This window comes from Hermetia illucens, chromosome 4 (genome assembly GCF_905115235.1).
Source record: "Hermetia illucens chromosome 4, iHerIll2.2.curated.20191125, whole genome shotgun sequence".
Classification (NCBI taxonomy): Eukaryota; Metazoa; Arthropoda; class Insecta; order Diptera; family Stratiomyidae; genus Hermetia; species Hermetia illucens.
The window spans coordinates 102,744,802-102,757,005 of NC_051852.1; the positions used below are offsets into that span (position 1 = coordinate 102,744,802).

At 41.6% G+C, this 12,204-nt stretch overlaps 1 protein-coding gene across 5 annotated transcripts in view; it reads left to right on the plus strand.

Annotated features, from left to right (window-relative positions):
• LOC119654649 (protein folded gastrulation) overlaps nucleotides 1-9,877 on the plus strand; it is a 375,724-nt gene extending 365,847 nt beyond the window's left edge. For all 5 annotated transcript variants that reach the window (XM_038060135.1, XM_038060133.1, XM_038060134.1 and 2 more), the window contains one exon: nucleotides 6,091-9,877. In XM_038060135.1, coding sequence (XP_037916063.1) covers nucleotides 6,152-8,170 — 2,019 coding nt within the window. In that variant the 5' untranslated portion in view covers nucleotides 6,091-6,151 and the 3' untranslated portion in view covers nucleotides 8,171-9,877. The remainder of the gene's footprint in view (nucleotides 1-6,090) is intronic.
• Nucleotides 9,878-12,204: the final 2,327 nt, after the last annotated feature.

A 12,204-nucleotide genomic window follows, 5' to 3' on the forward strand; every position in this document is an offset into this window, starting at 1 on the left:
GCTTTCCAGAGCTCAGATGCGATGTCGTTAGGTCCTGTTGTTTTCCCAAATTTCATTTGTTTTATTGCCTCCTCGACTTCAGTTGCGCTGACTGGTGGAACTGCTCCAAATGTCGGCAATTATTGTGGAAGTGGAGGGTGAGCAAATTCTTCAGTTGAAATCTGCTCGAAGTATTCTCGCCATCTATCCGTTGCGGCTCGACGGTTGGTAAGCAAAGTACCATTCTTGTCATTAACACAACGGAAGTGTTCGATATCCTGTGTGCGTCCATCACGACTTTTAGCAAGTCGATACAGATCTCTCTCGCCATCCCGAGTGTCCAGTTTATCGTAAAGATTTTTGAAGTGGTTCGCTCGGGTGACAGCGACCGCTTTCTTTGCTTCCCGGTTGGCATTCTTATAAATTTGCCAATTAGCAGGCGTTTTATCGTCGAGAAATTTGTGATAGAGGCGTTTCTTTTCACGGACCTTCATTTCAACAAAGCCAAGTATCTCGGTTAATGTACCGCTTACCCGGGTTGCAGAGGTCGCTTTGTGGACCGTGTCTTTCATTTGGTTCCATGATTCTTCCACATTCGTAATGGTTGGCAATCGTATGAGTGAGACCGTTTCTTCTTTCTTCTCACCAAATCGCCAGCATTTAATGCGCGGCGGGCCAGTGCGTTCCTCACGCCGTTTTATCGGTGGCTTAATTCGCAGGACAGCAATCAACGGCCGATGTTGAGGTGCGATGGTCTCATAGGGAACGACTTTGCAATCAATGACAGTGGTAAAATGTTGGCGTCTTATGAGAATATAGTCGATGTGCGTTTTATTGTTCCCACTATAAAATGTGGAAAGATGAGACAATCGTTTGATGAACCATGTATTCATAAGTAGAAGGTCATGGGTGTCCACAAAATCGATTATACGCTCGCCACCTTCATTGCGCGTTCCCTTCCCCCATGGCACCTGTTACCGTCTCCCTTTTCACCACATGACCATTAACCGGCAATGATTATGTAATAGTCAGCAGGCACGTGACAAGTCTTTTCATCGCGAAGTTGCCAGAAGGCATCTTTCTCGGCATCAGGTCGACCTGTATGTGGTGCATACGCGGTGTAGAAGTGAATAGTGCGATCAGCTGATATAATGGTGAGCTTCATCAGCCGATCATCAAATCGTTCGACTGGTTTCTTGCAGAGCGCAGACGTCAATGCACCTTTTCCGAAGGGCTCTTGCGAGTTCCTCCGTCTTTCCAGTTAGGATACCAACATTTAGCGTGCAGACACGTATTTGTTTTGTTCGTTGTGTGCGGACTAACTTGCTTACGTCCTGACGCCGTCCATGCGTCAAGAACCCTTGCCCATTTCTCGACAGGACCGGGGCCCGTCCTGCCGCGTCGACTGAGGTGGACGCCCTAGCATTTCTCCGAGGCTTGCGACTCAATCCGATCATCATGTTTGTAGCGACATTGTATGCATTTTCTTGATCGACCTGTCGCGGGGCCTGTCACCAAGAGAGATCAGGTAGGATTTAGCATAGTAGAATAACTCCAACTATACTCTATTTATCTCTTTCCCTGATCTCAGCATTTTATTTTTGTTTTACTGAGTATAGTACAGAGTACGTTGCCTCAAACCCTCCTCCTCTACCTGGGCTTGGGACCAGCATACTATGTTAATAGCATGGCGGAGTTTCCCTTATCAAGATAGTCAATGAATATTATATCATACCATGTGCATCCCAAAATATTGATACCATAGCCTTACAAGCCGACTGTTGGATCTTTGTACACTTTGGAATCAGTTCACCATGTCCAATCCGCTCCACTTTGACCAAGCAATCTCGATCAAGTTCACTTTGCAGTCATCAAATGTTTTCGTCGGTAACAAGCTCTTTTGGGCGTCCACTACGTGCATCGACCGCGGTGCTCATTTCGCCTAGTTTCAACACTTCTCACCGGTTGATTTTCCTAGTGCAAAGTGCGAATAATGTTAATCAAGCCAGGCCTTGGTTTCAACACACGAAATTCCTTTTTATCCATTTTCTTCAAACTAACAAAAATTGCTTGACTCGTAATGCTCTGTAACACAAACTAATAGCTGTCAAATTTGTACATGTGTCTTTTGAAGGTTAGGGTTAACTAAAACTCATATGGATTGAATAACTTTTCAGGCCACCTGGTAGAACAGGTGACACCAGGTAGACAGGTGAAGTAGACCACAAATAGTGATAATAACTGCGAGTTCTAAAAATGCGAGGACTGTTGATCCAAATTTTCTAAATCAGTCCTTGACTTTTTTACGGTTGCTACGGGGACTTACCGCAGTTAGCGCATTTGCACGATGCACTGTGATGCTCGCAAATTTATTTTAGTTCTGCATAGGGCACATGATGGGCAACCGGATACCGGTAAGACATGTTTGTCCAATCCTTTATTTTGAATTCACATGATCTAATCCGTCCCTGAAATTCTCCAAACTGTAGAAGGCAAACGGTTGATATCGGATTAACTCAGTGAAGACGTTGAGCGTATTTTATTCGAATATTAAATGGGAATGGAATACTGTGGACACCGACGTACAGTCGTCATCAACTATGAAACATCAGTTACTTTATTCGGAAAAATAAAAAGATATCATCAAGGTTATCAGATTTTAACGAAAAATAACGTCATTCCAGCAATGAAGGATAAGATGAATAAGGTATAAACTACTAAAAAGACAAATCCACAGACTTTTCCTCCTGCTTTACGAAAATGTTTTTTTACAGATCTACGTGTTTCGATGACGCCTTCCTCATTGCTAGGGTTCGGTCGAGGCAAGAAATCTAAAATTCTTCCCTCACATACCGAGTGGGTAATCGAATCTTCAGTAAACTCTTTCCCTTGATTACCCGTTTCGCCGATCGAAGAAAGTTATAATTACCATACCATGAACACATCTCTTAATCAATTTGAATAGCCAGGAATATAAGCTGCTTTATGTTTTTCTGGGCTCTATAAATTGCCTATGTCTAAATTTTCTGGTATTTGTTATATGGAAAGCGCGTAGTTCGCCAAAACGTTGTGCTCCGCTACCTTCGATAAAGTCTGTCGATTCCTTTTTTCCCACCAATTGTGCGTCCTTCAGATCCTCTCCAAGATGTGTTTCGAAATTCTTTCTTGTCTTTCCTACGTATATTTCGTTGCAATGGGTGCAGAAGATTTTGTATATCTCTGATTCCGTGGTCAGTGGGTTCCTTGGGTGATACCAGAAGAGTTTCCAATTGATTGTTCCTGCTACAACGGCCAAAAGCCGGGAAGGGAAGTTTGGTTAAAGCTGTTCTCTTTTTGAGCTGTTTATTTGGGTTAAGCATGGTGAGCACTTGCTGTTGAAGAGTCCTCATCCGTTTGTTGATTAAACTGCTGATGGTCTGTTCGATGTATCCGGTCAATCAAGCAACATCTCAAAAATGCATTTAGACTTCTTCATCGCGTCTTCCGTAGATACAGGAGGGGTTAGCATCCAGTGGGTCATATTGAAAGAATGTGGTCAGAAGTGCTGCAGCTGACACCTTTTGGTATCCGTCGATTCCTTGTAGATCTGCAAGTGTAATACCTTCTGTTTCCTCCTCAATAGCAAATCTAAAAATGGTGATTGTCCTCCCTTTTCCAGCTCCATGGTGAATTTGGTATTTGAAGGTAACCCATTGAGAAATATGAGTGTATTTTAAGCTTCTTCCTTTCCGATGATGTGGCTTCTTTGACTGGGAGAGAAAAATAGGCTTCACGGAGAATCCCAAAACTTTTCTTCGAGTTCCCCAATGAGCTGTCTGGAAAAGTTCGCTTGATTTCTTGACTGGTTCAGTCTCAAATTTACTCTTATTTTTCAATATTCTGCAATTCCTTCAGTAACGATTTAATTTGATGCGTTGATGACATTTCCGCGGATACGATTTACCTCATTTCCTTACCTGATTTATGGATATAAGGGCCTTTTGGTCCTGAGAAGTAATGGATTTGAGACTTTCAGTCTGTTGGGTTCTAAAATTGCTTGACATTCCCTAATGACTCTGTCCACCTTTTTCGTTAGTTGTAGTAGAGGATCAGTCCCAAGTTTTCCGGCCCAAAGCCCACTCTCGAGCTTGTCTTTCATTCTGTTCTCCTGTTTCTTCTGTGCATTCCCTGTTCGCTTTAATAAAGTGAGCTTGTTGCTTTCTGAGCTCCTTGATGATCTTCCTCTCCCCTTAGTGGGTTGTTATTATTTCAGTCTTGGTAGTTTCCTCTTGTTTTGTATTGATTGGCAACGTGGGGGTAGCGCTCTAAGGACCAGTGCATCAGTTTCTTCAGTGCAAAGTGTTCACTTTTTCCAGACGTTAAACTGAAGAAGGAAACAATTTATTTCCAAAATACTATTATATGCAAAATAAAAAATACGTGCCGAGTAATGGAAGCTGTTTTTACAATTGCACTTATTTTTGCTAGAAGCTCTGAAAGCACACACAAGTGCTCTAAAGCTTTACATCGAGGAGTTTCTTCTTCCTTTCAATTTCACATTTTGCCGCCATTTTCACTTTGGCGAGTAATAATTGGAATACTTCCATGTTTCAAATGAAGATAATATGCCTCCAGGATTTGTCTGCCCAGTTGGAAGAAAGAACAACCTCACGCTATGATCAAACAAATACCTCTCCCTTGATTTGAGGTATCAACCAACATGAAACTCCCAACGGGCTCCCGGCCAGGCACCAGTAGAGTTTCCTGAGATTCCTCAGCAATATCGATATAGGAGCTGGTACATCTGCCATCTGCATTGAAAATACCGTAAGCCTGCGAATGCGGGGTCATTGCCATGAAAATGTCAGCTCTTCAGGAAAAGCCCTTGGGTGGGAGCTGGTTCCATCAGGCTCTCGTCGAAAGTGAATCTTAGAGGTGGCTGTCTCGAAGGGACATCGGTTGCACACTGACTTCTAATGCGAAATACTATTATTGCTAGCAGTGTAATGGAAGAATAAGGTAACATAAGGCACATTTTCTTTGAAATGATAAACAGCTCCTCAAATTGGCCTGATGTTCGCCGAAAATGTCGAAAAATGACGTGGATAAATTTTAAGCCATCTCACAAAATGGAAATGAGCCATAGGGCTTGAATAAATCAGTAGAGCAACTGCTTGATATCTCAGCACTCTTCCGTCACTAGAAATCCTCCATGGACTGGTGAACAACTGACAACGGAAAAACTGGCGGCAGAGTGCAAAATGCGCGAGAGGCTAATATGAAGTAGTCCTAGATCCACAGACTACAGAACAGAAAAGAAAAAATCCAGTCAAAACGGCACTCTGCTGGTTGGATTTAGTCAGTGACATGAAAATCGATAACCCTGTTCCATGGAAGCAGCTAACATTATTAGTGTTTCCTGTTCACTCCTTAGTGGAGTATTGGGTGTCCATACAGTCAGCCTGTGCTGCAGCTTCACTATCATCACACTTAACGTGTGATATACATGTGGTAAGCTCACAGCAGCGGGACAAACACAAGACGAACATAGACACCCATAACGACTGGGATTCGAACCCAGAGCAGCGACATTGAGAGGTTGACGCCCTTCACCCCAACCATCAGGCGGACGAAATGGTTTCATCCATGAAGAACAAAAAAGCGCCGCGATCGGATGGTGCCCGCAGTGCAGTGCTGAAGTTTGTATTCGGATATAGGTGAACTTTCTAATCAACACGTTCAACGAATCTTTGGCAACGTTAGAAGGTTACCAAGGCTGGTGTTAAGCCTGACCCGCTACCAGCGCTCTGTTTTCTTAGTGTACTGGCTATAAGACCCTCTAAATTCAAGCTTCCTCTCCTCTACTTCGAAATTGAAAATGTAATATTGGCCATTAAATTCGAGAGTAAATCGATCGGCAAGTTGGTTTATATATTCTGGGGTAATGCTGAGAGCTTCATTTAGTTTATTCGATTGCTTGGAGCTGCGGGAAACGCATTTCGTGCAAGTTACCTTTGGATGCTTTGTTGAATCCCATCAAATTTTTCCTTTCCTAGAATACGAATTTGTAGTATTGTTTTTATTATCATCTGAAATATCACTAACGATCCACATTATCTTTTCTATTTCCAGATTATATAAAAGACCGTGAAAACGTCACATTATCATCGAACCAACAAAATATACCACCAATATGATGTCCTTGAGAATGCTTTTGATAGTCCTATCGGTTTTTGACTTCGGTAGCTGCCTACCAGTCACATCAAAACCAATTGAGAATACACCAGAGCATCTGGCCTGGGAGGCGTGGATAATGGTACCACCAACTCAAAATAAAACCCGAAAAATTACTCCAAAGTCCATATTTATTCTCCCAAATAAAACAACAAGTCCGCAAATCAATTGTCCACTCGGTCATGTGGTGGAAAATTCGAAATGCATACCAACTGTTCAGATCGACAAACATATGATATTACTGAACAATTTGGCGATCCTACTCAATAATACAAGTCAAGAATCTAATCCTGATTATGATTACGATTACGAAGACCAATATAAGCTTATTGCTGAAACAACTAATAATGTCCCGGAAACAAGCAATCATGCACCCGATGATGGTGATGGACCGCTGAAGATCGACTTACTGGATCCGGGATCTATACGAGATGATAATGTACACATTAACGACTTCTCATCCGAGGAAGATGAATTGGATCCGAAGCCCTTTCGTGCCGAAGCATCGTCGTCGACCCCAGCTACAACGACGACGACTGAGGTTACAAGCTCAAATGGGATACCTGAATTTGTCAACGAGCCGGCGGCAGGATCAACAACAAATTCATCAGCTTCATCAACAACCACAGCTCAACCAGCAACTACTACACCACGGATTTATACAGAACCATCCACAGCAGCAGCAACAACCACTGCAATCAGTAATTCCCCTTCAGCACCAATCAGCAGTCCATCAACCACTCTTCTCGAGGGTTTGTCAAGCACTGTTCAGCCTTCTTCAATACTGCCTTCAAGCTTTGATGCGATACCTGCCAGCTCATCCGTTCCACTGATCAATTCAAGTCCTTCTCATGAAGATGTTGGTTTCTCCAATAACCACGCCGACAGTGGCGAAGACTATAGTTATCTTGAAGAAGAACAAACTAGGCCGACTACTGTTGAAGATGATGAAAGTACGGAGCCTGTCACTTCTCCAGATTATACATCACCTGATGTACACGAGGAGTTTGAAGATGAATCATTTCGAGTGCATGCAACCCATCAATCAACAACTGTTGAGGAGGCTCAGAATAATCCTGCTGTTGCTGATGGTTTTTCGAATTATGAGGAGCAGAAAACATCATCTTTCCCAGTTTCGGATACGCATTCTACATTGACTTCATTATACTCAGTTACAAAGCCAATTACAACGCTCACTCCAGTGCTTCCTACCAAATCTACGTTCTTCCCATCCAACTTAGAAACAGTTAAGAGTACACATAACTCCAACACGGACTTTAGCGATACAACAATTCGATTCCAAGATGACTCGAGTCACTTCACGGACAACAGTGAAAACAACGACCGCTTCGTATATCACCACCTGGGTTCGGTCCAATCTAGTAAACGACCTGACCGTTCCGACCCAACTCCTCAGGACGTTCAAGAACAATTGCGTATGATCAACAAAATTGTCGAGGAGAACAAAAAACGCTCCGAAACCAGCTCAAAGGTGCGTTTCCCTTCCAACGCTTTCATTCAAACGGACAACGTACGAGCGGATTTCGTCCGCTTCCCCGAGTCAACAGCATCCCAGCAAATCACACCCACAATGCCAACTCGTCTGTTTACTGCAGAGACGAAAGTTTTGCCAATCCTTCGACAGCCTACTCTCCTGACGCCAACGTCATCACTAAGCTCGTTCCCGAATCCGCCTACAACTATGACAACAGAACGACAGAACCCGAAACCGTTCTGGTGGCTTCCATCCAGTTGGGAAGTGGACCGGGACGGGGATAAGCCACTATTGCTGAGATTTTGGTCGCGAGCTTCGCCAACATCGCCAACGGGCACAATGAGCTCAACAGCGACCACAGGTTTTCGAGAGAATTCCCGACGTCCAACCGACAATTTGTATCGAGAGATCTCAGCGCAGGATTTCTACAAGGTTTTAGGCGCTCGGAATAATCGACATCATAACACAAATGAATTTACTTAAGGGGATGCTGTTTGTGGAAGCTAACCAATTGGTTTTTTATTAGGTGTAGTAGAGGAAGTATGGTTCGATAAAGCTTTTGACTTTTTTTAGAAAAAAGATACAACAAAAAAAAAGTAGAATAGAATAAGTAACACACAAAAGAACCCAGAAATGATATAATTTAAACAAAAACATTGTAAATATGATGAGCTAAATGTAATTTCGATGTTAAACTAATTTTTTTAAGTAATTTAATTTAAATCTATATATTTTTTATTTTATCCTTAACGTGTATTTTAACTAGTTTAAGAGTTCGGTTTTAATATTTTTGTATTATAACAGAGTACAAGATTTAATACTTAAGTGTTGAAAGTAAAAAGCTCGATTCAAATAACCAAATGAAGAAATAGATGTTTTGCGATTACAAAGTAGCGTCGTCAGGAAATATGTGCTCAGAGCAGTGTCCTGTAGTTTAAATTTGTCTCTTTGATGTCTATCCAACGAAATGTATTGCCAATTTTGCACATGAGTTTCAAAATGTGGTCAATAAGATAGGGTTTTCTAATATACCTCTTCCTAATTATGTTTGGCAATTCTAGCCCTTAGAAATGCACAACTAAACATTTTGATTCCGATATTTTACAAGGTTCGATGAGAGCCTTTCCAGCGGAAACTGTCGCTGAGAGCATGATCAACTTCCTTCGAATTAATGTTGCTTTCTGTACATGGGATCGAGTCCTCCTGAAGGCCCGACAACCGTGTGTTTATATTGTTCATTCAATGAGTATTAGCTTTGACTGTCTTTAGTCCCTTGGAGCCTTATTTGCAAATTTCTTTTCAATTTTTGTCAAATCGCTTAATGCCTCCTTCAGCCAAATTTCTGGTTGCACATTGTATAATCTGACAATGTATTCAGCCAGTATCAGAGTAGTACATCGGACTCTCTGGGTTCTGGCTGAAGGTTGGAGGGTCCTTTTTGGCTTGCGGTACTGGAACTGCCAATAGTCTTGACTGAAGTGTTGAATTTATGTAGTGCCCCTTGTTTTTCACGGGACTACAATTTCAAGACTCTTCTACATAACCATGACCTACATGAACCAATGTGAGGTCATCCCTTACACGAATTCCTGCTCGAAACACATATTTCCTTGAAGCATGCAATGTAATCTCACGTTTCACGACCATAACGATTCAAAGGAGGTCACGAAACGAATAGGCGTAGAAATGCTGAACCCTTAACGAAACAGAAACAAAAAGCTTTTATTTGTACAATGCCAATATGACTATTTAGAGAATTTTATAAATATATTTTTTATTCTGTACATTATCCTTTTCTAGTTTTAAACTTAACAACGTAGGATTGTGCATTATCGTCATATTATGTACATGTACGAGTCTGTATGTATTAACAAAGCCAAGCCAAGCAATAACGTTTTTCCGCAACACACTTAATCACTTTTTGGCAGAATATCATTTCTCCTCAAATAACAGCGAACGTAGTATGTACTTTGTAAATGTTAATATGATATTTATGTTAATAATTTAATTGATAGATTTACCGTTGTATAAAATGTGTTGCATATATATATATTAAATGATACTATTGTAGAGCGTTAAGGGAGTAATCATGAGCATGCAAACAAATAAAGTATATGATGCTGTCACGAGTTATTTAAGAGGCCTATATTAGGACTTACAGCGAAGTTGTAACAGCATTTTTTAAATCAACCGAAAATTGTTTTTGTTTGATTGGATATCAACCTTAGTCTTCCGTTCTTTCTTTGGAATTTTCAGTTGGACTATATATTTTTTAATTTCTTAACGTAGTAGCTTTTGGCAGCATATCTCAATCAAGAAGAAATTTCTAAAACAAATGCACTAACATCATCACAAAAATGGAAACCAATCTGCGACCTTGACAGAAATATCCATCCCCTTGACGTCATCTTTTTGTCCCATAAAAATCCAAGACTTGCCTAGGCAGTTTTACGTCCTGTGTATAGGCTTCTTCACTCCCATTCATTTCATTAGGAACTCAAGTTAAAAAATGGTTACTCCTTCGTGGGGCATAAGGTGAAGATATGGAATTTTTTCTTCCTTGTTTTCTCTCGAATCCACTCTTAGTAAGATTATTCTTCAGGTCCTGTAGTATCCTTACACTTAATGTATATGGGATGAGCCGATAGCAGCGAGACAAGCACGAAGGTAAACACGTACATCCGTGGCAGAGACCAGCGTTCAAACCACGGGCACAAGCTAGAAAGGCTAATGTTCCACCTCGTGTATTGCACCTTCAGTACTGAATAAGGACAACAAACTTAAGCCGAACAGACCGAAAGCGCTCGAGAGCAAGGACAAAAGTGAGGCAACATCTGAAAAGTCTCTACTCTGGACGAAATCGTCAGCTATTTTTGAATTTCTAAAAATGGGCTCTACCAAGTGGGTGAGGATTGAGAATCAACTCAAATCCTCAAACAAAATATTTGCACATGGCTGTTTTTCAAAAAATAATCGGTAGTGTAGAAACGCGAAACAAATAGCAATGCCGTTATAGGCTCGTGCAAGAATCCTCTTAGAGCAAATGGTCTCAAAGGGTCATCCCGATTCCTATCGATACAGGTAACCTTCAGTGAGATTTTGTAGCACGAAGCACTTCAGATTCCATTGCAGACTCAGCCCTGATTGCCCTCCTTAAGTATGTGGCGACGGCACGTCCCAACGGGTTGACTTCTATAGAGAACCGTGGTCTTAGTGTATCATTCAAGTCCCAGATCCAATTGGATTGTTGTGCCAACGATTACTATTAAAGAACTGCTCAACGTCTTTAGTGCAGCTTGACTATTACTGCAGAACCTGATGTGCCTGCCTTTTAACCCCTCGTCAATCATACAGATTGCTCCGCTTAGGATCGTATACACCTGCCAGAGGAAGAGCCTAATTCTCGCTTCATTGCTTTCGAGGATAACCTCTTATCTTCTGCCGGAGATCCAAAAACCAGAAGGCATCGCAGAAATTAGATTCAGTTAAAACTCTGTTAATTCTCTGTATCCCTAGCATCCGTTGTTTCCACAAAGACTTGAACCGATTAGTCTGTGAACTGCTCTCATTGCAGTGCACTGCTGTTAAATTCATATTACTACATGGGGCAAAAAGGCACAATCGCATCTATGATACGCGACGGGGCGCTACATTCAGCACAACTGCCACAACGCGATAGCCAACTCCAAGTTTGCGTATTTTATAAGTGAACAAATCAGTCTACCATATAAACGCTTGCAACGTTCGCTACGTCACCAAGATACGATCGCACTTAGCTCGCGATGATGAATATCGGGTCATCGAAAGGATACCACCTTTCATCTCTTTTTTCTCCTTTTTGTAAACAATTCATTGTGGTTTTATTTGGATTTACTGAAAGTTCATGCATAAGGTCCCAACTGTCAATCAAATTAATGGCGAGTTGTATATTTCTAATGGTTCCGATATCTCGACCAACAGTCAGCACAGCCATGTCAGCTGCGTAGGTTCGGGCGTGTATTATGTTTGCATAATAATACACGTTTATGCACTTCAAAATTCGGTGTCCTGAATTTTTACACAAATTTTTCAGATCTACCGCCGAAAGTGCGTCCCACTTATTCTGAATTCGTACAACCAACTTCACCATATTTTTGGACTTACACTCCGTTTAAACACTCTCTTTCAACTTTCTATGGGGTGCAAATCAGGACAGTTGGTAAGCCAACCTGTCGCGTTATAACCTGCCAAAACTGCATCCGATCGAGCTCCATCTTGCATTAAAATCACCTCCTCTCTGATGATAAATTGATAGAGAATATTGAAGCATTATTTAAAACCCTTGATGTTCTACCCAATAACGCAAATAAGAAGATCGCTATTTTCCTGCGAGCTGACGGTACTTATTTCCTTTTCCGAATTCAGCGCCATTTAACCAGCATCCATCCAAGTAACAGGGCAAGCAGATGTCATCAGTGTAGTCGAAATGTTTGGGGAAGGATAACATTGTCTATTGAATCCATCCACTCCCTACGAGC